We start from the raw sequence: 25,560 nt of genomic DNA, 5'->3' as shown, positions 1-25,560 counted from the left end.
CAAAGACTTTTGTACTTTGGGTAGCAGAGTGAATTCTGTATTGAGAAAATGGAAATAAATTGTCTCCACGAAGAGCTCCTCTATCCACTTCCCTGACACCCAGCAGTAGGAAAGAGTCGTCAATTGTTGTTTCTATCAATTGTCCATGCCAGATTGCCCTAGTCAATGAGGTATCGACACCACTGGACACTTCTACAAAGAGCCTCTTTTTAGGTCTCGCCTACTCAGCGCGCATGCACTGCATAGGAAAAAGACCTTTAGCCATGGGCACAGCTTTGCGGGCAGAAACGTGCACGTGTTGCTTTGCTTCCAATGGCAAAGCGTGCACGTCTGGCGATTCCATTGCAGCAGCGAGCTCTGAAACCATATGGTTTCTGCTTGCTCCCGCAAGGGAAACAGGTGCAGGCCCCCTCCTCTCTCCCCTCCCCCTGCTGCCAGCACGAGGCGCACATGCTTGTCTTTTTTGCATCCATTTCACAGGGAAGCAACTACCTGAAAGAAGGAAAGAGAGCTTGTGAACCGTTTCTTCAAGTCACGGTTTTCAGTAAGTGAGGAGCAAGACAGAAAGAGAGGGAATAATAGGAAGAGAAGGGGGCAGCTGCCAGCACAGAAAAGAAGAGGACATTGTCTGTGCCTTCTCTGGGCAGTAAGGTAGAGGCAGAGTCCTTTTCCTTCTCTGCCCGACACCAAACGTCCACGAAAGCAAGCGCTGTCTCGCTAGTGTGCTTCTATTCCCAGCTCTGTATTCCATGTTGCTCATTGCCATAGGTGTGCTTCTCTCCCACCTCCTCCTTGATGTGTTCCTTCTCGAGTGCTTCTGCCCTCCCACACCCCACGTTGCTTTCTCGCATGTGTGCGTCTCCTCTCCTAGCCCTAGGGTGCTCTCTCTCCCTCTCGCATGTTTGCTTTTCTTCCCCGGTGCTCCACATTGTTCTCTCTCAAATGTTTGCTTTTCTCGGTCCTCTACCCATGCCCTCTTTATTTGCCCCCCCCACCTGCACCCCTGTGTTGCATCCGTCCCCGATCCCAGCACCCTATGTTGCTTCCCCCACCTGTGCCCTCTATGTTGCTTTTGCCCTCCTGCTTTGCTTTTGCCCTCGGTTTTGTTTCCCCATCCACCCACCTGATTTAAAAAATGATTTCGCAGGTTTTTTTTCTTTTATTTACCAATACAACAGTAAATAAAATGGGAAAAAACCCACATCTTTTTGTAGGCATGTGCAAGTCTACAAAGCGATGCAAGCGGCCGCACCCAAGGCTTTATTTTTTATAAATCCTTAGCCATGCTGCACGGCATTGGAGATGCTGTCCTGCATTGCTTTAAACCATTGGCAAAGGAAGTAGATCCCAAAGGAGAGACCTATTGGCTTCACTGAAGCTTTTTTGTTGTTGCTTAGTGCGTTCATGATTAGCTCAAAGGCCTGCTGAAATAGTGTTGGCTCGTGTGCTAGCTGGTATCAAGAGTCTTTTAAACTGTTGTGTTATCCGCCTTTGTACAACGCTACACATAATTCCAATGGCTTCACAGCTGATGCTGGAACTGGGGCACTGTGATATGGATCTGAAAAGGCCATCAATCGATTGTTCCCGACGTTTGCTGGTGTTTACATGTGATGAGTACAGGGTATGCTCATTGTTTAATACTGAAGTGGTTTGTGTAGACTACTTTGAATGTAAATTACTTTCACTGGTGGGAGATGTTTGTAGAAGTTTGTGTGTATAGGCAGTTGAGCTGAAGACACTACTTTTTCTGCATTGTGTGGCCAGTTGTCCACTGCTTGACCAAAGAAATCTATGCAACACTTTAGTCAATCAATCAATGCGGGACTACTCACCCGCTAGGGTCTCAAGGTGCTGGGGGGTCTAGGGTTTCTGTCTATAGAGCCTGTCAGTGATGTGTGTTTGGCTGCATTTTGCCAAATATATTGTTGCCTTGTAGTGCCTGTTGGGGCCAAGAGTTCTCTATAACGTGTTGTCTGATGATGACCATGTACAGGCCTTTCTATAACGACCGTGTGTGATATAGAGTCGAGTGGTATTGAGAGTCCAGCGAAAGCGTGGATATGCGACATAAGCTAGGTGTATGTGGTAAGTACTGCTCATAATAGTATGCTGTTTGTTAACACAGGTGGTGTACCTGGGCTGAGGCCACAGCTGGTGTATGATGTAAATCAGCGCTCCCTCAGGGGAGTGTCCTTCATAAAGCAAAAAGCCTAGTAAACAATCCTGGGCGGAAAATAAACATTTTAGAATCCTTATTATCAGCCAGAGGAGGCAAAGGAGACCAGCAACGAGTTAGAAATAACATCACCTTGTTCCCAGTAAAAGTCTTCAGTGCCGGTCCAGGGTACTGCTTTGTACAGAGGTAGTTTCTCTTGGCACTGTATGAGAAAGCAGACATAATGTGCTGCGTTCATGAGTTTAGTTTTTTGTGGAAGGCAGTATGAAGTTCTTTTGGTTGTTGTAAGCAGGTGCACACATTTGCTTGAAATGTGACATTCATGAGTATGCCGACAGGGTAAATTGCGTACTAAATGAGATGTAAAATGTGACTTTGGTACAATTTTTATTTTTTCAATTGCTGATTTTTTGGACGCCTAGATAATGTGTAGGAATAGATTATTTGGTGTTCATAAATGGCGGCCAGTTAGCGCTGTGATCTCGTCCTTATGTTGTTCTTAATATATTTCTTTTGAGTTTCCAGGAGTGAGCTAGCCACGAGTTTTCTCTTTGTATATTGTTAAGGAAATATTATCTATAAAGACCGAAGATTAATTTTCCTTATCCTTCACATTAAAGTTATGAGGATAACAGTTCTGAAGTGGGTCATTGGCGCCTGTGATTCATGATATAAATGTGTACATTCGTGTCTAAAAGTATGCTGGTGGTAGATTTAGCAGTGGTTTGATGGAGTTGGTGTTTTGGGTGAAGCGAAGAATGAAAGGAAAATATCTAAATTGGCTCATTGGTCGATGTGAGATATTTTGATTGGGATGATCCAGATGTCTGTCAATTCAGGTTTCCATCTGCGTGGAGCGGTGGGTATAGGTGAAATATTCTGTCTTGCATGACTGAGTGTACTGGGCATGTTACTGGTCTTTGGGCAACCTTTAACTAGATTTTAGACATCTAACATGACAGTGTTCATTGTATCATTAACAAGCATTGGCATAGCCAATAGGTCTCGCCTTTGGGACCTTATAAGTGTTTAGCCATGCAACAGTTGATGTTGTTGCACCAAGGATATTGTGCTGGATAACTAAACACTTATAAGGTCCCAAAGGCGAGACCTATTGGCTATGCCAATGCTTGTTTTCATGTGCAATGTTTCATTTAGAATTTGCGGAAAACTAGCCTTCCGACTCTGCACATTAGCATGCAAAACACACATGTACCAGTTTAGTCTAGGTGTGTGCAGTGCTACATTTATTACTTTAACCAACTAAGTACCAACCTGTAGAAAATTATGATTTGTTTTACCATTTACATTCCCAGAAGGCACTGTTTGCAGCAGTGAATATTTAGCTTAGATTAACATTCTAAATATTGACTCTGGTCTCTCAAGACAACAACATGTTATTTCAGCACTGAATATACTTACCCTTCCAATTTTCCGGTGATCCCGGTTTCTTGCTTCTTCCTGAAATTTTTCCCATTCCTTCATCATCTTTGTATCGGGAAAGGATATTCCATAGATTCTCTGAAGAGTCTCCATGTCAGCCTTTCCCTCCCAGTATGTAGAAGAATTCTAATATTAAAAACATATTACAGACACAGCTTTTAAATTCAAATTCAGTCCATGCTGTTACTCAGCTATGCCATACGTCTATAAAAACGGTCCCCTATGCATGAAATGCCAACACAAAATTAATCTAAATCCTTGACCATCAATGAATTAACATTTACATTTTAAAAAGCAGACCAGGGGGGGCGTGGCCTGAACAGCGATGTGGTAGGATGTGTGGCGGAGGAGCTCCCGTCATCTGCAGCCTGCTTAAGCCATTAAAGCGGAGCTGAGGAGCCCCCTTTCGCCCTGCTGGGGGTGGATGCTGTTTGCCCTTACCCGGGCTGTGTGCGGTGCTGCTAAAACCACCCCTGCAGTGCCAGAGTGAGCGCACGGCCAGAGGCGAGCAGAGAGCCCATGACTGGAGCCGCCATCTTGTGACCCTCGCGCCGGAGCCCGCTCTGCTACCTCGCAGTGTGCTGCCCTGTGAGAAGCTACCGGCGATCCATGACGAGGTGAGGGGCTCCAGTGGCGGCGGTGGGGGCTGCGGCACAGAGGATGGTGCGAGGAGTGGAACCGCCGACGGTGAGGCACTGGTGGCGCCGTTGAGGCCTATGAGGAAGAGGGAGACCCCTGTCGCCATCTTGCGTCTCCCGCGCTGGACCCTGCACTGTTCGCCCTGCGGTGGGTCCTAAAGTGACAGAGCGAGCGCCCTGCTGGGGGTGGATGCTGCACTGATCTCCCTTACCTGAGCTGTATGCGGTGCCGGTCAAATTTCCCCTGAAGTAACGGAGTGAGCGGACGGCCGGAGGCGAGCGGAGAGCCCGCGGTTGGAGCCACCATCTTGCGACCCTCGCGCTGGGGCCCGGCTCGCTGCCCCGCAGTGTGTAGGACTGTGAGCAGTCACCGGCGAGCAGAGGCGAGGTGAGGGCCTCTGGTGGCGGCAATGGGGGCTGCGGCGCGGAGGATGGTGTGAGGAGCGGAATCACCGGCGTTCGGGCACTGGAGGCGCCGCTGAGGCCTGCGAGGGGGAAGGAGATCCCTACAGCCATCTAGCGTCCCCTGCGCTAGGACCTGCACTGCTTTCCCTGCGGTGTGTCGGCCCGGGAGGAGGTGCGGACGAGTCGAGGAGTGGTGGGAAACTCCAGCTGCGACGGCGGGAACTGCAGCGCAAGTGTAGATGCAGTGGGAGTCGAGCTACTGGTGGCGACATTGAGGCCTACCCAGAAGAGTGCTACTGGGAAGGTGCACGCCACCTGGTTTCGCCCCCCCTGCTGGGGTGAGTGCATGACGGAGCGGAGCAGTGCAGCGAGGGGTCCTGCTTCTGCCCTACGACTGGGGTGCCTGATATTACCTTGCAGAGAGGCGGTGGGCCTGGCCCGGCCTTGAGTGGTGATCGGAAGGGCCCTTACTGTGAGGCGGACTTGACCTCTGGCAACTGTGACCGATACGGGTCCCTGAGGTGAGCGCTGTGACTTGCTGTGCGCTTCCCCGCTATTTTGGCTCCTGGTGCTGGGCGGTTGGGGAGTGCTGATTCCCGAGTGTCCCTGGCCCCTCGAGGTATTTCTTTGGCTTGGTCCCCCCTCTCCTTCGTATGCTGTGGCCCGGGGGCTCGAGGTGGCCCTCTGCTGAGGAGAGCCGGCCGGACTGCTGGGGAGGCGAAGAGCAACCTGCGGCTGCGTGAGGAGTGGCCTGTGGGCCTTGTGCGAGCGCCGCCAACACCCTACTTTTGCGCCTCTGCTCTGGGGGACCGAGGCCACCACCTCGGAGCATAGCTGCGTGGGGGGACATCCTCTTCGCAGGGGGAGCACGGAGGCGAGAGTGGCCCTTTCCCTCCACATTGGAGCCTGACCCCCCCAGAGTGAACAGTGATCTTCGCCCCCCTGACTGTGGTTTGAGACTGGGCACTGCATTTGTGGTCCACCTGCCCCCCGTCCTGGAGTGCTGAGGCTCCCTGCCTCTTAGGGCCTGGCAGCTGCGAAGGAAGCCTGAGGCAGTGGGTTGTGGAGCTCTACGTTGATGCGACTGTTTAACCTGCACCCTATGTCTAAGTGATAGTGACTTACGTCTTGCATGTGGTGGGATACACTGGGCTGCGCCTCTTGGGGTTACTGTGCTGACGGGCAGGCAAGGACTTTCACATAGTGCTGTGCTTTGGGCCTGGGAACTTGGATCTCCATACCTTGACTGGTCATTGTGCTGAGGTGCGTGAGGGGGGGTACATACGGTTCATACGCTGGTAGTGAGGTGGTGGTGGGATGTGACCACCCACGGGTCCTTGCAAAGCTGGCAACGACACGCTCTAGGGGGGGCAAGGCCGGACCGGCTGCAGCCCCCAGAAACAATACTGTTATGGCGATGTGGGGGAAAGTGAGCGCATCTTCTACCCCCAAGGGCTCGTCCCAGGCTGTCGGAGACTCCCCGCCGGTCACTCAGGCATTCATGTCCTCCTTAATGTCGGAGCTCAAGATGGAGATCGGCTCTCTCAGGTCTGAGGTCCACACGTGCGTCAAGCAGCTTCGGAGGGAGGTAACGGACTTGGGGGATCGAGTGGACGCCCTGGAAAGGACGATGGATGCCCGCACCGACGATCAAGAGCAGCTGTGGCAGCGCCTGGCAGTCCTGGAGGAACAAAATATAGAGCTCCAAGTGAAGCAGGAAGACCTAGAAAACAGAAGCCGACGGAACAACCCACGCATCCGGGGGGTTCCCGTTGGAGAAGAAGGGAAGGACATTATGGAGTATGTGGCGCAGCTTCTACACGAGGTCTGGGGCGAAGAGAATGCCTCCCCGCCGGCTTTATACCGAGCTCACCGTGTTTACGGGCCCACGGGGAAACCGGGCCTCCTCCCAGACATCCTGACACAGGTCCACTTTCTCATGGAGAAGGAGGCCATATGGAAAGCGGCACGTGACAAACCAGACCTTTGCTACAAGGGACACAGGATACAAATATTCCAGGATCTGGCCCCTAACACTTTGAAGAGACGGCGAGCTTTCAAGCCAGTAACAGAAAAGTTACGAACTCTAGATATACCCTACCAATGGGGCCATCCGTTCGCCCTAATCTTCCAGTGGGAGTCTAAACGGAGAGTGCTGCATTCCTACACTGAGGCGGCCAAGCTCCTCCACCTACTGACGTCGCCACCAGCGAGTCCATCCCGCCCGCGAAGACAGGAGAGGGTACCAGCCAAGACGTCGTGGACCACAGTGAAGCGCCACAGCCGCACGCCTCCCCTTGAAGGGCGGTCGACCTTCCAGGCCAGGCAGGACATCATCGCGCACATCAGATCTCTGGAGGGGGAATGGGAGGAGCCAATCTCGCGCCCCTCGACCTGGAGGTGGGCCATTGATTAGTCTGCGAACTGTGCGCCCTCTGCGCGCTTGCACTTCACCCCTGGCGGGAGGTACTTCACACAGTACTACTGATTCCTCCTTGGTTCCGGATTGGAGGGCGGGGGTGGCGGGAACCCCCAAAAATAAGACCTTTGAGATCTTGCCGACCCGCCCCGACTATCCCTACGGGAGTGACATCCCAGAGAGCGTCCAAACCCTTGGGTGTAGGATGCCCTGTTCTAGGGACAGTGATTCACGGCCCTATTGGCTGACGTTGTTATTTAGAGATGTGTGGCCCATCTGGCCGCTTTCTTCTTTTTTTCTCCTCTTCTCGCTCTATTCCCTCTTTTCTAGTTTCCTACTGGTCTATTGCACTTTCTTCCTCCCTCTCTCTAGGGCCTCCTGGTGGAAGGTACTGGCTCAACGGCGTCTAGCGGGAAGGGCCCTGGTGGATGTTCTTTGCAGCTGTAGGACACTAATGGCGCGTAGGGGGGGGGGGGGGAGGTGGGTGTCCCCCGTTTTGATCCTAACATGCTGACAGGCTTGCCTAGCCCGCTAAAGGTCTTAACACTCAATGTAAAGGGCCTTAACTCCCCTAACAAGCAAAGACAAGTGTGGCACTATCTCCTCCAACACAGTCCTGACATTATATATCTGCAAGAGACGCACCTACTGCAGGCGGGCACTAAGCGCATGACACACCCTAAGTACCCACTTCAGTTCTGGGCATCCGCAGACTCCAAAACAGCGGGGGTGGTAATACTGTGCAGAGCTGCCATCAGGCGGGGAGGGGGACCAGGCCCTTTCGGAGTGGGGATGGACGCTTCCTTCAGGTGAGTGTGGAAGTTGGACGGCGTCACTACACTCTGTGCAACATCTAAGCCCCTAACCAGTTGCAAGACCGCTACCTCCGGGACCTCATTCGGGAGCAGGTGCCGAGTGGAGACCCCTCGTTAATTTTGGGGGGGGGGAGGTGGGACTTCAATTTAGTCTGGAATCCAGGTCGATAGCAGTGAGGGCTCCTTTAGTGGGGCGGGGGCTATGTCCTCAGCACTGCACAAGCAGATTGACGACCTAGGGCTGTTGGATGCTTGGCGCTACCACTCCCCAGACCAGAAGGGCTATTCGTTCTACTCTCATGCACACCGCTCGTACTCCCGGATCGACTACCTTTTCATCTCCCACGCCCTCTCTCGGGATACCCTTGGGGTTGCTATGTCTGACATCTCGCTCTCTGACCATGCCCATGTCGAACTGCTCCTTCAGGACCCGGCCGCTTGCCCCACCCGAGAAGCGAGGTGGCCCCTGCCGCTGGGTATCCTCCGGGATGCGGCCGACGTCGAAAGCATTAGAGACGCCATTGACTCCTACTTTGCTAGCAATGACCTACCGGAGACACCTTTCCCGGTGGTGTGGGATGCCTTCAAGGCCACGATACGGGGACATATTACGTCACTCTCGATTGCACGGACACGCGAGGCTCGCTCACTGGAGGGTAGGCTGGTGGGAGATGTCAAAAAGGAGGAAATACGAGACCAGGCCCACTCCACCCTTAAATCAAGGAGGCAACTGGCCAATCTCCGAGGACAACTTAGGCTCCTCCGCACTAACAGAGCGGAGAAATCTCTCTTGGCCTTGAAGCAGAGATATTTTTAAGGAGGTAATAAGGTTGGGAAGCTGCTAGCGGGACGGTTGAGGGCATGCGCAGCCAAGGCACATATTGCCAACGTCCAACTGCCGGATGGGATGAGGGCTACGACTGAGAGGGGCAAATGCGAGGCGTTTCGAACCTACTACTCAGAACTATATCGGGAGGAGGTACCCCCTCGGGAGGTAATTGAGGAGGTGCTGGGAAATTATACTGGGACGCCTCTACACCTGCACTACGTGAAATCTCTAGAGGAGCCCATCTCCCCAGAGGAGATTATGCGGGAGCTCCCGCTGGGGAAAATACCGGGGCCTGACGGTCTTCCCCTGTCTTTCTATCGCATGTTCCAGGTGCAACTTCGGCCCCACCTTCTTAGGTTATATAACTCCTTTACGGACGAGGTGGGACCGTCCCCTGATATGGGTATGGCAGAGATAGCTCTGATCCTCAAGCCCGGAAAAGACCCTGCTTTATGTGCATCATACCGCCCGATCGCCCTGCTTAACACTGACTTTAAAGTATACACCAAACTGCTGGCGAGGCGTCTGGACCCCCACATGCCGGGCTTAGTAAATCCGGACCAGGTTGGCTTCATCCGCAACCGACAGGGTGCGGACAGCGTGCGTAGAGTGGCCCACCTGGTGGGCAAAGCACATCATTGGAAGATACCGGCCTGCCTTCTGTCGCTCGATGCGGAAAAGGCTTTTGACTGGGTGGACTGGTCCTTCCTACGACTGGTCTTGAGTAAGCTGGGAATAGGTCAGCAGATGATAACCAGGATCATGGCACCGTACCTTGCCCCGCAGGCCAGGATTCGAGACAACGGCCAACTCACCGCGCCGTTCCCCATCTCTCGGGGCACCAGGCAGGGCTGTCCGCTCTCTCCCCTCCTATTTGCCCTTGCGATAGAGCCCTTAGCGGACTGGATTTGACAGAACTCCAAAAGACATGGCATCTGCATAGGGGGGCGCGAGAATAAAGTGGCGCTATTTGCGGACGACCTTCTCCTTACGCTGATGGAACCTCGGGACTCCCTTCCGGAGCTACACTCAGTGCTGTGCCACTTTGAACGGGCTTCGGGTTTGAAGATTAATCATAGTAAATCATGGGCCCTCAATTTCACCATTCCTACGGCTGAAATACCCCCTCTAGAGAAGCTTGTCCCATACCGGTGGGCGACCCAACATAAACGATACCTCGGCCTTCACTTAACTCCTTCCTTGGATGGATGGACACAAGCCAACTGGCGAGACTGTAGGCGCTCGGTACTTGAAGATCTGTGGCAATGGAAGCCGCTGGTACTGTCGTGGCTGGGCAGACTTAACGCTATTAAGATGTCCATTCTCCCCAAAATTCTATACCTTTTTCAGTGTCTTCCCACGCCCATCCCGCTGCACTATATACGGGGCCTCCAGAGTGAACTCACCAAATTTATTTGGGGGGTCAAGAGGCCTCGATTCTCCCAGTCCCTACTGATGGCGCCTCGGGACAGGGGGGGCTTGGCGTGCCCCAACCTGGTGGATTATTACTGGGCAGCGCACCTCGTTTTATTGTAGAGTGGGGTGTTACGGAGAGCGAGAAGGGGTGGCTACACATGGATCGGGCAGTGACTGGATGTACCATCCGGGATCTCCCGTGGCACCATAGGGCGGCGCGCACTCGGAGCGCTTATATGGCGATTCCAACAAAAACGGTCCTGGACATATGGGACAGGATAGCATCCCGCAGGGGCCTCACAACCTTCCCTTCGCCGCACACGCCGATTGAGGGGAACCCGTCTTTCCCGCCGGCCCACCGCACGAGTGCCTTCAGCAAGTGGTCACAAGGGAACTGTAGGGTGCTTACGGACCTGCTTGAGGGGGGCTCAATTAAGTCCTTTGCCCATTGCAGAGAGGAGTTTAGAGTCCACCTCGAGCGAGGATGCAATACGCCCAGCTGCGGCATTGGGTGGCTGAAGGCGAAACATACCAGGCGGCCACGCGCGCCTTCACCCCGTTCGAGCGAGTGGCCCGGTCGGTCCTTTACGGACTCGAAGGGTATGGTCTCGCAGATATATCGAATCCTGCAACACCCGAAGACGCCTCCCGTTCAACCATACCAACAAAGCTGGCAGACATGTCAGGCACAGACATCACTCCGGCGCAGTGGCATCATCTGTGGCAAGATATTCCCAAAGTGTACCGTAGCATCCCGCAGCAGGAGAATGCCTATAAGTTCATGACCCAGTGGTACTATACACCGCAGCGCCTATGCAAAATGTTCCCTACCTCCTCACCGACGTGCTGGCGATGCAGGTCTGCGATCGGGGACTTTATCCATATCTGGTGGGCGTGTCCGTTGCTGACAATCTACTGGAAGGAGGTTCTAAGTCACATCAGGGGGGTCTTGGAGTTTCCACTGCCTGAGGCCACGGGCACACTTTTGCCGGGTATAAAACCTGCGGGCCTGAGGGCACTGACCCGGAGCGATTGGATTCTGGCGCTTCAAATGCTGGGAGTGCCAGACAGCTGATAGCCTAACCCGAGGCTCCTCCAGTCGCAGCCTGATTCGTGCGCCTATGGCATGTAATCACAATGGAACTCTTCACAGCTAGGTTGCAAGCCCAGGAGACGCGCTTTAAGGCTGTTTGGCGACCTCTGGTTCGATACTTATGCAAGGTAGAACATGCGCGCCATATGCCTACTAAGCTTCGAGCGCTGCGACTATGAGGACTCTGTAGCATCCCCTGATCCCGATAGACTGCTGTCATAGGTGCCCTACGGTGCTCAGCCCCAGCCTCCCAGAGTGCTGCCCTAGGTACCCCCTACCCCTCTTCGCCCCCCCTCTTTTTTTTCTCTTTTCTCACGCTTTCCTTATTCCTTCTGTCTTTCTAGATTTACTATCTTTGCTCCTCTGCTAATGTGAGTTCGGACCTGAACGGTCTGTGTGTTACTGTTCCAATGGTTCCCAGTTCGTATTCGGCCCTAGAGGTCGGGCTATTACTTGAAACAGACTAAAAGCCTGAATACTAGATCAAATGATGCGGCCGGCCCCAACGTGTTGTCGGCAAAACGCTGTGTTAAGCTAGGAGTGACTGATTGGTCTCTTGCAGACGCCACTGTGCTCTTCATTAACGCGGCCGGCCCGATATGGGTTGTAGGCTTAACGCTGTGTAACATTATGACGACGTTTGAAAATAAAACAGACTTGAAGTAAAAAAAGCAGACCAGTAAAACAACGTACAGGGAGACAGGTGTTTCTCTTTACGCCTCATCACACTGAGGAATGGTTATAACAACTATTTATAGATAATTATCACATCAATTAACTGCTGCTGACAAAACGTAATTGCACAAATTGCAGCATGCAATAAAAATACTTTATGGGCAACTCTCTGGCGACAGTCGAAGATGTGTTAACCCATCTGCCCAATCCTTGATGATACGAAGGATGCTGAAAGGAGTCAAAAGTTCCTCCAGTACTGGTACTCCTGTGACCCCGTGGAAGGGATGCAGGCCTTGTGTGAAACTTGGAGTCTTTCAACTTTGAGCAGCATAAAAACCATTTGGAAAATGGTTGGACACATTTGAAGTAATTTGCATTTTAATCATTGGGTCAATTGCATATATAATCCTATTATAGAGATATTCATTCATTGTTTGACCACATACTTTAAAGAAGCTTTGAAAAACAACAATTCTCCTCTTTAGATTTAGAAAATGCTTAAACGGATACTCAAAACATTAAAAAAAACACCATTTCCTTGCTTAATTGACAGACTGGAAGCTGGTACTAGGAACAATACCTGTTGAGCTTTGCACTGCCTTTTGACAAAAAGAGCCTAATTTAATGCTTGAAGCAAATCTGAACATCTGCCATTTATATCAGAATCAATATTATTACCTTATAAATTTTGAACGCTTTGATTTTTCCAGTGTGTCTCACATGGGGACCTCTGCAAAGGTCAATCAAAGGACCACACCTACAACATAAAACACAAAATATGTATAAAGTAAAAGACCACCAAATCCACTAAAATAAAGGCTAATGTTAGTTTGGGCTGAAATTACAAATACTGTATGGAAGCAGAGAACAGCCTGTAACACTGTGGAGCACCTTGAATCCTTCTATTAAAACAGAAATAAGGAATTAGTGGTTGCAGACTGCCCTTTGTTGCAACATTTGGATCTCAGTGTTAGTTCATTGCTCAGGAGAGGGCCTTTCCAAGAACAAACAAATTATCCTTAAAATACATCTAAACTTTCCTTTTGTTTCATGAAAATACAGGCATTTGTTTTTCAAGATGGATGTTTAGAGCTTGCCTGACATTAAGACTGCTCATAAATCATTTATTGGGGTTTTAGCAACTAGGCAGCGTTATTTAGGTTTTAACATTAATTACAGTCTGTACTAGGGCTTTACTCCTGCTCACAGGGACACCGGTCACACTCACAGGCTGTTAATGGGATTGTGCCAAACATAGTTCGATGACAGAGCATAAATTTCGATTACTGATATTGGGCTTTACTGCCTCTTGCGTTGCCACTACAGTCACATATATCATGGTCTTAACCACTTTCATAACGAGATAGCTATACTTTAGCCTAAATCAAATGTGGGCATCACACCAGTTGGTGTTAGTTGTATTGTACTGGTGTGCGCACCCCTCCACCCCATCCTCTCTCTCTATTTAATTACCACTTTGAAGGCCTAAACCTCGTTCTGCAGGCTTCATAATTTACATAGTGCTTCATACCCGATGCAAAGTTTTGAGGCACTCCTATTTGTTTCCGGTTGTTGCAATCAATCAATCATAGGTTTGTATAGCGCGGGCTACTCACCGGGAACTGGTCTCAAGGCGCTGAGGGAGGGAGGGAGGGTAGGGGTGGTTCCGCCGAACCTTCAGGGTCACTGAATTCCATCGAAGAGCCAGGTCTTGAGTTCCTTTAGGAATTTTTGGTAGCAATGCGGTTTGTCTGAGGTGTAGAGGGAGAGAGGGAGTTCCATGCCTTGGCTGTGAGAAGGGAGAAGGAGCGCCCTCCTGTTCTGCTTTTCTTGATTCGAGGTATAGTTGCGAGGGAGAGTTGTGCCGAGAGGACAGAGCGCTGGGGAGAGAGGAACACGAGGTAGTGGTTCAGGGTGGCAGGCCCTGCGTTGTGGAGGGCCTTGTGTGCGTGGGTGAGAAGCTTAAAGGTGATCCTGAACAGGAAGACAGTACAAGGTCCGTGTGTGCGTGGGTGAGAAGCTTAAAGGTGATCCTGAACAGGAAGACAGTACAAGGTCCGTAAGTGTTGGCTAATGTGGCAGTAGTGTGGTAGGTTGAGGACTAGTCTGGTGGCGGCTTTCTGGAGTTTGCGGTGAGATTCTTCTTGATCCTGGCGTAGACTGTGCGTTGCCGTAGTCTAGTCTGCTGCGGATGAAGGCGTGTGGGACCTTTTTCCTGTGTCCGGGGGGATCCACTTGAAGGTATTGTGGAGTAGGAAGAGGGTGTGGTAGCAGGAGGCGGTGATGGAGTTGACCTGGTGGTGCTTTGAGTACGGAGTCCAGGATGATCCCTAGGTTACGTGCCTGGTCCGTGGGGGTGGGGGAAGGTCCCTGAGGGCGGGGGGCCACCAGGTGTGGTTCCAGGTGTCGGGATGTGGCCCCATGATGAGTATCTCTGTTTTATCTGTGTTGAGTTGAAGGCAGCTGCTCTTCATCCATCTGGCGACGGCTTCCATTCAGTCTTGAAAGTTGCGTTTGGTGATGTTGGGTTCGTTGGATAGGGAGAGGATGAGTTGGGTGTCGTCTGCGTATGATGTGATGCTGAGTCTGTGGGATCTGGCGATGGCTGCGAGCAGGCCATGTAGGTGTTGAACAGGGTCGGGCTGATGGAGGATCCTTGTGGGTCTCAGCAGGTGGTTGGTGTCGGTTCTGAGCTCGTTGCGTTCTACCGGCTAGGAAAGAGAGGATTCAGTCAAGGGCCTTGTTCCGGATACCCGTGTCGTGGAGTCTGCGGGCTAGGGTGCGGTGAGAGACAGTGTCGAAGGCAGCGGAGAGGTCAAGGAGTATGAGGGCCATAGTCTCTCCTTTGTCGAGGAGGGCGCGGATGTCTGTTGCTACGAGGAGTGTGGTTTCTGTGCTGTGGTTCTTCCTGAAGCCTGATTTTGATGGGTCGAGGATGTTGTTTTCTTCGACGAATGCAGCGAGTTGGCGGTTGACAGCTTTTTCCATGCCTTTCCAGATAAGGGAGTAGGGAGATCGGTCTGAAATTCTTGAGGTCGGTGGGGTTCGCTGAAGGTTTTTTCAAAAGAGGGTTGATCTCTGCGTGTTTCCAGTCATCGGTGAAGGAGGCGGTCTTGAAGGTGCGGGTGATGATACGTTTAAGTTTGGGGGCGGTGAGGTCTGCGGCTTTCCGGTAGATATAGTGGGGGCAAGGGTCTGTGGGGGCCCCGGAGTGAGTGGTCTTCATTAGCCTCAGAGTGTCTTTGATACTGAGGGTGGTCCAGGTGTTGAGTGTATGTTGCGTTCTGTTGGAAGCGGTGGGAGGAGATTCCTCATGAGGCTTGTTGACGTTGAATTTGTCATAGATGGTCTTGATTTTGTAGTGAAAGAAAGTGCTGAGTCTGTCGCATAGGTCCTGGGAGGGGGTGATGTCTGGACTCGCTGTTGGGTTGGGCAAACACTTTGATGATGCCGAACAGTTCCTTGCTGTTATGGGCATTGGTGGAGATTCTGTCCAGAAGTGCTTCCTTCCTGGAGAGTCTGATGAGCTTGTGGTGGGCCGTGGTTGCCGTTTTGAAGTTGTTGAGGTCAGTCGGGTTTTTGGAGTTCCTCCACAATTTTTCAAGTCGTCTGCAGGTGCGTCTGGAGTCCCGGAGTTCGTGGAGAACCAGCTGGCTTTTTTGGTGAGGGGATTAGAGGCTTTCTTGAGGGGGGCAATGGTGTTTGCGCAGTCGGTGATCCAGTTGTATAGGGTGCGGGCGGCGGTGGTCATCGTCAGTGGTGGTGGGAGCGGAGCTGCTGAGGGCGGTGGCGAGCTGGACGTTGGAGATATTGTTCCAATTCCTGTGTTGGAGCTGATGCGGGCGTTTGCGGGGGATGTTGGATTTAAAGGTGTAGTGAACACAGCATTGGTCCTTCCATGGGAGTTCGGAGGTGTGGGTGAAGGTGATGGAGTGCATGCCCTTGGGAGAGCATAGTTCGGACTGCTGAAGTAAATGGATCTCAGTCAGTGGCGTCCAAAAGACCAACCCACTGGAGAGATTATTAAGCCATTAGGGAGTGCTAGCCTATGTTCCCTTTAGACTGCGCGCAAGCATGCAGTCTTGCCGCTTCGTGTGCCAAGATTATCTCTGGGAGCGCATTGGCCACTTCCAGACCCAAATGGAATAATAAAAGGACATTTTGCCGACAACATGTGGCATGTGTGAAAACTCCTCCTTCGGCAGGTTTGAAAACTCCTCCTTCGGCAGGTGTGAAAACTCCTCCTTCGGCAGGTGTGAAAACTGCTCCTTCGGCTGGTGTGAAAACTCCTCCTTCGGCTGGTGTGAAAACTCCTCCTTCGGCTGGTGTGAAAACTCCTCCTTCGGCTGGTGTGAATACTCCTCCTTCGGCTGGTGTGAAAACCCCTCCTTCGACTGGTGTGAAAACCCCTCCTTCGACTGGTGTGAAAACCCCTCCTTCGACTGGTGTGAAAACCCCTCCTTCGACTGGTGTGAAAACCCCTCCTTCGACTGGTGTGAAAACCCCTCCTTCGACTGGTGTGAAAACCCCTCCTTCGACTGGTGTGAAAACTCCTCCTTCAACTAGTGTGAAAACTCCTCCTTTGTACATTGCAGGCTATGCTGCAGGAGGCCCAGGACATGCACCAAAGACAATGGGGCTGCTGCCTCTTATAATTTAAGAATGGAGATGTTGTATCTTGAGTCTTCCTGCTGCTCAGCTAGAATGTCTGTGGTGTGGAATGTTGGATGGGTGGAATGCTAGTAGTTTGTGAATGTCAGTTGGGTGAAGGCTGAGCAGCAGGACAGCTGCTCCTGATGGGGTTATCATTATAACTTAACTTAAATAAAGTAACTTACTAATCTACAGTTCCTGCTTCTTTCCGATTACATCATTTGGCAATGTTTTGAAGAAGAATCCATGCGTGCAACTATAAAGAAGCTGATCAGCTAACGTGAAATGGACTGAAATTGAGTAGAGAAATCCAAGCGGTGAGACTGGTACTGGTGAGGTATACATTAAGAAGAAGAAAAGAAGTATGGAGGTAAATGATTTGTAACAAATTACAAGTGAATTTGTGAATGAACGCTTACTGGCACTTAAACCCCATCAGTGACCCTACCATCGGTCGCCCAAAAACCAAAATGTGCCAAATCATCAAAATTTAGTAGAGGCTTAAGATCAGCCGAATGGAAATCTGTTTGTTGCCCCGGGGCAAGGTGAAATCGAGCCTCGGTGTTGAGTGAAAGATATTTGCCAGCCGCAGTGTGGTGCTGATGTAAAATCGAGCCTCGGAGAGTGAAATACAACAAAACCAGCAGCTGCGTGGTTTGTTTGTGTGCAGTGTGAAATAAACACGTCAAACTGGATTATTTTGTTTAATGATTTGGCAAATGCTTTTTACCAGGCCTCCTTTTTGTTCATTAGCGCACGCGAGAGCTCCTTTAAATACGGGAGTTCAGGAAGCCTAATGAAGCAAGACCGGTTTTAGGGTTGGGGTGTGCGTTTAGCAGCTTTCAGTCAACAATAATAATGGTAAGATAACTCTGGTGAATAATGTTCCTGATGGAGAGAGATGGATCTTTGTCTAGTGGCAGTTTTGACTTATCATAAAGTAGTGCAGAGGATTAATACGCCTGCTGCAGAGAAGGTGTGACAATCAATTCAGAAATGTATTTGCGTGGATAGTTCAGTGGGGTACTGCTTCTGTCACAGAGATCCTTTTGTTACCTGCAGTTCACAAGTTACAATCCAAAAATAGCACATTGATCTATGAATTGCTATCAAAGAGCTGCATTCAAACTGAACAGTATAGGTTAGAACATTATGGGTTTTTTCCCGGTCTTTCTTTATTCTAATGTTGCTAAAAAGGCTTTATTTAGATGGAAATAGAGTCTTAGTAAAGCTAAACCCAACCACTGGGGTAAATGTCCTAGGGAACTAAATTCAAATGCACATGACTGCTGGCTAAGAGCTGTCATCTGAGGGGGCGGTGGGGTTTGTGGTTATGTTATTCAAATGTTACAAACTCAAAACTTGAATAAAACATATTTCCAAAAAAGGGAATAGGTAGACAAGGGTGACAACCGAGGGCAGATATGAGGCACACAATAGCCAAGATATAGATTTGATAGAGAAACAGTAGAATGAGAGAGAGGACATGGAGATCAGAGAGAAGACAAAGAGATTATAGAGAGTTTGGAGAAGAGAGAATGATTGGATGAAGATTTAAGAGAGGAGGCAGGATGAGAGAGAAGTAGAGGAGAGCAGAAAACAGAGAAAGAAAAGTGGGGAAGGTAAAGAGGCGCAATAAAACAAGACACAAACTTTAAAAAGGAGAGGAGTGAGATATGGACAAGCGAGCAAGAGAGAGTGGAAGTGGATGTGGATGTGGATAGGGATAAGTAAAGGTGCATGGAGGAGATAAGAGATTCATGACGACAGTGAAGAGAGAGGAATGATATGTAGAATCATTAGGGCACAAGATTCAGTGTCACCAGGGCTAAGATGTGAAAGGAGAAAACTGCACCCCTGTTATGGGTATCTTTTAATACCAACCCAGAGGTGAGGGGAGGCAATTTTTTCTGGCTAGATGAAGGCTGATGGTACCCTTGCTATGCCACTAATTTTAGTATCTTGCGCATGGGACATACTTACATATTAAGTTGTTGCATGTCTTAAGTGCACACAGCCTTGACTGTATTGCACAAAGCACCTTTAATGCCGCACATTAAGGACAGAAATTAGAGGGAACATTGGTGCTAACCCAAGTCTACCTTGGAGCAACAGTGGATCTGTTCCCAATGTCACATGTACGCAGATGATACACAACTCTATCTGAAGATTCATACCCCTGAAGATGTCAAACTACTCAATCAAACGCTGCTGAACACCCAAGTATGGCTAGCTGAGAACCACCTCAAGCTTAACTCACTCAAAACTGAATTCCTACTGATAGCTCCAAGCTCCACCTTCCGAAATTCCCCTCCTCCAAGACTGGTTCAAACACCTAACAGCATTCAACCTACAATCATTGACTCAGCTAAGTCTCTGGGTATAACCCTTGATGGCAACCTCAACATGCATAAACACATTGCCAACGCAACAAAAGGAGCTAATTACCAGATTAATATCCTAAGGAAACTTAAACCCTTCCTACCAAAAAACGACTTTAAAACGGCGGTTCAAGCTCTAGTTATTCCCAGGATTGAATACGGAAGTGTCTCTCTTTGTGGTCTCCCCAAAGCTACAACAGCACCACTAAGAGCCACCATCAACGCGGAAGCCAGGCTCATAACGGGCTCAAAAAAAAGGTCCCACATCTCCCCGGACCTAAAAGCTCTGAACTGGCTACCATGGGAAGCCAGAATTCACCTAAAAATAGCATGTTTGACCCACAAAGCCATTCTCCATAAAGCACCCAGCTATCTCTCCCGGAAACTGTCTATCTCTGGAGGCAAGAGATCCACAAGAAGTGCAGGAAGCCTATTACTGAAACCCCACAGATTTAATAAGGCAAAAACTTATAAACGCTCCTTCTCAGGGATGGCTCCTAGGATTTGGAACGCACTACCCCCAGAAATCAGACTAACCACATCAACTGCACTGTTCAAAAAGGAAGTAAAGTCGATTCTCATGGAAAAATTCACATGAGCCTCACTGAAGGCCATGTTTTATATAGATGCAATCAGACAGTCTACATGACAATCAGACCCTCCAGCTTATCGCGATTTGCAAAAAAATCGCGAAATTTGCATCTTTGTGCAAATCCCGCGATTTTTGGCAAAATCGCCCGCGAAATCAGCCGTTTTCGATTGGACGCCCTTCTCTTCTTATTGATTGCCTGCTCGCTCCATTCTCTTCACTCCAGGATTTCGCGCCCCGAGACGAGAAGAGACCAACGCGCCACGGACGACGACGGACGACGGGAGAAAACCAAACCAAGGCCAAGGACGACGAAGACGAGAGAGAGACGACCGGAGAGAGAGACGACCGCCAGGTCAGAGAGCCAGGTAAGCCAATTGTAACGCTGGCTCTGGGCTCTGCTATGTGGGGGCCCGCCGCACACGGGGCACGCGGCGGGCCCCCAGCCGGGCAAAATGTTTTGTTTTTATCTGTTGTGGGGGCCCGCCGCACAAGGGGCACGCGGCGGGCCCCCAGCCGGGCAAAATGTGTTTTTTTCATCTGTTGTGGGGGCCCGCCGCACAAGGGGCACGCGGCGGGCCCCCAGCCGGGCAAAATGTTTTGTTTTCATCTGTTGTGGGGGCCCGCCGCACATGGGGCACGCGGCGGGCCCCCAGCCGGGCAAAATGTTTTGTTTTCATCTGTTGTGGGGGCCCGCCGCACATGGGGCACGCGGCGGGCCCCCGGGGGCCAAAAATCCTTTTCTTTCCTTTCCGGTGGGGGCCCGCCGCACAAGGGGCACGCGGCGGGCCCCCAGCCGGGCAAAATGTTTTGTTTTCATCTGTTGTGGGGGCCCGCCGCACATGGGGCACGCGGCGGGCCCCCAGCCGGGCAAAATGTTTTGTTTTCATCTGTTGTAGGGGCCCGGCGCACATGGGGCACGCGGCGGGCCCCCGGGGGCCAAAAATCCTTTTCTTTCCTTTCCGGTGGGGGCCCGCCGCACAAGGGGCACACGGCGGGCCCCGGGGGGCCCAAATCCAGGTTTTTAACTTAACTTTTAACGCAGCGTGACCCTTTGGCCTGATTTTGTACTGTCACTGATTTTTTTGTCCTGAATCTTGACCCTTTGGCCTGATTTTTTACTGTCACTGCACTGAAGTTTTGTCCTGAACCTTGACCCTTCGGCCTGATTTTTTACTGTCACTGTTACTGTTTTTTTGTCCTGAATCTTGACCCTTTGGCATTAATTTTTACTTGCCATTGGGCCAGGTGCCGCTGCGCACTGGTAAGTTTGGGGTTGTGGGCACCTGGTGAGTTTCCTAACTCTTTACTTGGTTTCTTTTACAGAGCATCACAGGGGAGAATCCGCTGTTGCAAGAGCCAGAATTGGGTCAGCTGCCGCAGCGCACTGGTAAGTTTGGGGTTGTGGGCACCTCTGGGGAATTTCATCATTGTTTATTTTGGTTTGGGGCAATGGGGAATTTCATAATTATTTATTTTGGGGCAATTCTTTCACTTTCTTTGCACGTGGCTTTGACATTTTAAATTTTCAGGCACTTGGAGCTTTTCAACAATTGCTATGGCTTTTTCCCCCTGCGCTTTTCTCTCTGTCTGTTTGCTCAACACCGTTCGGGGACTGGCATTTACCATTGCAGTTATGGCCCAACACGTTTGTCAGTTTACTTGTGCTTCAGGGTTGCATGCATTTCTAATGGTTGAGCATCGGCGCTTTATGAACTTTCCATTAAACAATTGCCTTTCCCCCCTTCCCTATCTTTGTAGGTGAGGTAACTGACAGCGCCACAACAGCGAGATCTTCTGTCTTACAAGGGAGCAACAAGCCAGCACAAGAAAAGCAGAATGGATAAGTTTGTGCTGCAGCATGCAAAGGGTGTGAAGCACAGATCACATCTGCCCACCCAGATAACTGCAGCAGACCGGGCCAGAGACTACAGCACCGTGATGCACGCTGACGGTGGGGTGCTGTTTTGCAGTGTGTGCAATGTGGCGGTGGACCACATCCGGAAACACACTGTGGATATGCATGTGCGGCCCCAAAAACATTTGAAGCGCTGTTCAGATGATCCTGACCTTCAATCGTCTCCAAAACGTGCCCGCCAGATGACAGTGAACTCGCTATTCACAAAGAGTACAGCTGCCGGTGCCACAAACCATGAAATGATAAGTGAGTGGGTTAACGTCTGCACTGCGTTGAACAGTCCGCTCAGCAAAACCGACCACCCTGTGTTGCGCAAGTTCCTACACGAGCGAGTACGGAATGGTGGAGAGATACCTGGGAGTCATCAGCTGCAAGAACGTTATCTCCCTGAGAGATATACAAGTGCCAAGAACGAGCTGAAAGAGCTATTGAAAGATCAGAAGATCAGCGTTATCTTTGACGAAACACCAGATGTCGAAGGGCGGTGTGTTTTGAATGTGCTAGTTGCAGTAGTCTCTCCGCAGGGTGGCCGTCAGATCCATACCTACCTGGTGGACACAGTCTTCCTATCCCAGTGCAACCATGGGACTGTAGCGCAAGCTGTTGTAAAGGTGCTCACAGAGTACAGCATAGACTTCCAGAACGTTGTTTCCTTCAACACTGACAACGCGGCATACATGCTCAAGGCATTCAACACAGTGTTGAGGAATCTGTACCCAAACTCCATCCACATCACCTGCTTGGCACACATCATGAATCTTGTTGGAGAGTCATTTAGGAAGCCTTTTGTGAAGCTGAATGCTTTCCTGCTGTACTTCTCCCGCATCTTTTATATGGCCGGCAGCAGAAAGAGAAGGTACCTGCACCATCTTGCAGAGAACCATGGGATGAAGGCACGGGTGGCACCTGACCCTTTCAGTACCCGCTGGAATTCTTGGTTTGCCGCAGTCCAGTACCACTGCAAGCACTTTGAGGCCTATGCTGGGTTTGTGGAGTCAGAGATGCAACTCAGCAAGTCTCCCCCAGATTCCCTTGAAAATCTACAGAAGATTTTTAACACCGACCAAAGGGAGTGCATTAAAGTCCAATTGGACATTGTGGCAGAAAAATGCCAAAGCATTTTAAACCTGATGGGAGCTATTCCAGAGTCAGACACCAGTGACCATGAAGGTATACGATTATTTGGAGGACCTCCACATGAACTTAACCAACAATTTAGTCCTCACTGTGGAGTCACTACAGCCGTTTGTACAGACCACTGCAGGGGCAAAATTAAGCCTGGCACAGAAAAAAAAAATTACAGCCCAGCTTAATGAAGCTTTTGAACATTCACTAGAAAAGGTGGCCAAATACATGGGGGAGGCCCAGCCAGGCATACAATTCTTGAAACAAGTGCGCCTCTTCAACCCTGCGCGACTCAGCATCCTGCTTAATGAGAAGAGTGCCTATTCAGCAATCCCTGGTTTCAGCGAAGTTCCCGATAAGGAGCTTCGCCTCTACTTTGACAATGTAGGGCCAGAAGCAGTGAAGGCGTCTGTTTCTGGACTTATTGACACCGACCTCTTTTGGCGTGGGCTGGCTGACCGCATTCCAGCTCTTTCCCAACTTGCAGCTGTGTATAAGGACTGCGTCACAAGCTCTGCAGATGCTGAAAGGAGCAACAGTATATACAAAATAATTCTCTCTTCCAGACGACGGTCCCTTTCAGAGCAATCAATCCGGGCATTATTGTTTTTACATAACAACCAGCAGCACAATACTGGTCTTGATTTGGAGTGCTCGGAAGAACTTACCGTACGTGGCCAAGACTAACATGCCTTTTAACTAAAACAAATGGGCTGAATTGTAAATAAACAAAATGTACATAGCTCCATGTTGTCAAATAACTCAAACAGTAAGATATCTGTGTTTGGTGTTGCAAAAACCACAAAATAAAATGCCGCTAAATTTCCATTTTGTGCCGCTAAATTTTCATTTTTGTGCCGCTAAATTTGCCAATCCATGCCGCTATATCCTGGGGGGTCTGGACAATCAGGCTCTCTCAGCTTGCACCTTTCTCTGTCTCCTACTAGGCACAAAGAAGGATTGAGTTTTGTACTACCTCTCTAATTTGTTGTATTTACGCACTCCTTGTACTCACCTATTTATATTTTGTAATGTGTTGAATAACGCTCACCGCTTGCTATACATTGCTATTTTATATTGTTGGCTGCATACGTTTCACTGCCTGTAAAGCGCTCTGATATCCGCAAGGATCTGGTTCGCGCTCTAGAAAACTTTCAAAATAAATAAATAAATAAAATTGAAGGCACTATAGCCACAACAGAAGCACAACAGAGAGTCTAAACAAAACCTACAGAGGAAGAGCTAATTGGAGACACTGTAGAGCTACCAAAGGCGTGCTATCAAAGTCTCCCCATGATGCAAAGAAGATATGGTTCACTGGAGACAGCATTAAACCACCAAATTAGTGCTGTACAGGGTCTGTCTAGGTTCAACAGAGCACTAAAGCAATGCAATGGAGGCACAGTTAATACACCAAGGGAATATTAACCCAAGTCTAACCAGCAGATAGAGAACCAGATCATGAGTTCAACTGAGCTACTGAAACTTTAGTCAAGGGCACAATCATTTATAAGGCCTTACGTCACAGTAAGAGTAAGGTACTGGAGATTTAGCAAAGGTTAAAAGAGAATTACCAACACATATTGTGTGTATTTGAAGATGTAGTTCATTGCAGGTTGTGGGGGGTTAAAATACACAACGACAGTCATTATAGAGGAAATAGCCACATTTACAGTCAGCTAGCTACTGAAGCTTTATTCCTACCTGCAGTTCACCACAGAGGATTTCAAGACACCAAGTCAGTTATGGAAACTTTAACTACAACCCAAGGCTGTTAGTGATGTTCAGGAACCATGTAACAACATACATAGAATATAACCATGACATTCAACAGACAGGGACCCTTTTTTAGTAGGTTGATTTATATTAAAAATGCCTTGTTATGGTCGATTTACCAGCACACTGATGATTAAATAATAAATGCCTAGTTTGCTAGCACTCATTGTGACGATTTTATATTTCTTCCTCTGGGTCCCATAAGTTGAGAAACACATTTATTTATTTATTATTTATTTTGAAAGTTTTATATAGCGCGAACAAGATCTTTGCAGGTATCAGAGCGCTTTACAAGGACAAGGGGGTGATAGAATAATAGAATGTAATAGTTGGGGTAGTTAGGTACAAGGTGCATAGTTACATAGGTAGGTCAAAATACAAGAGGTAGGTCAAAGTTGAGGTAGTGTAGGTACAAGGTGCATAGTCAAACAGGTGCGCCAATAATATAAAAGTACAAAAAGAAGGAGCATATACTTGTTTAAGCGTGCTTAAATGCTTTTGGAGATAGCATAAAGGTAGGCATAGTTGAGGTAGGTGAGTACAGGGTGTATAGTCACACAGGTGCATCAGTAGTACAAGAGTAGGAATAGTTGAGGTGGTGTAGGTACAGTATGCAAAGTCAGACAGGTGCGTCAACAATATAAAAATATACAAAGAGGGAACATACACAATCAAATAAGTCGATAATACAAGTAATACAAATAGTCGAAGGGGTCAGGCAGATTCTTGAGAAGTACAGAATAATAGATCATGTGTATTTAGCCATGAGGATCGCTTTTACTTCTTTCTTAAAAAGTTTGTTGGAGGAGATGAGCCTGGTTTCAGAAGGGAGTGAGTTCCAGATCCTGGGCGCCATTCCTGAGAAGGAGCGTTTATAGGTTTTTTCCTTCCGAAATCTTCGAGGCTTCAGCAGAAGATTGTTTGTGCTTCTGGTAGTTCTAGAGCCACCAGAAATTGTCAGCTTTTGAGTGAGGTAGGCGGGTGAGTGCATGTGTACAGCCTTGTGTGTCATGCAGGCGATTTTCAGATGTATTCTGGCTTCAAAAAGGTAGCCAGTTCAGGGATTTACGGTCAGGGGAAATATGAGAGTGTTTTTTTGAGCCCGTAATGAGTCTCGCTGCAGTGTTAAGGGACGCTCTTAGGGGTGCCGTTGAAGTTAGGGGGAGCCCGCAGAGGGCGGTGCTACCGTATTCTATGTGCGGGATG

The 25,560-nt window shown here is 49.6% G+C and overlaps 1 protein-coding gene across 1 annotated transcript in view; it reads right to left on the bottom strand.

The window, feature by feature from the left end:
- Window positions 1–25,560, bottom strand: part of LOC144826511 (threonine--tRNA ligase 1, cytoplasmic-like) — a 249,352-nt gene that overhangs the window by 161,877 nt on the left and 61,915 nt on the right. The window contains exons 8-9 of the mRNA XM_078684931.1: window positions 12,591–12,669; window positions 3,602–3,748 (exon numbers count right to left, since the gene is read on the bottom strand). Coding sequence (XP_078541057.1) covers window positions 3,602–3,748; window positions 12,591–12,669 — 226 coding nt within the window. The remainder of the gene's footprint in view (window positions 1–3,601; window positions 3,749–12,590; window positions 12,670–25,560) is intronic.

The sequence above is a fragment of the Lissotriton helveticus genome, chromosome 3_2 (genome assembly GCF_964261635.1).
Source record: "Lissotriton helveticus chromosome 3_2, aLisHel1.1, whole genome shotgun sequence".
NCBI lineage: Eukaryota > Metazoa > Chordata > Amphibia > Caudata > Salamandridae > Lissotriton > Lissotriton helveticus.
This window is presented reverse-complemented; position numbering and strand designations above follow the sequence as displayed.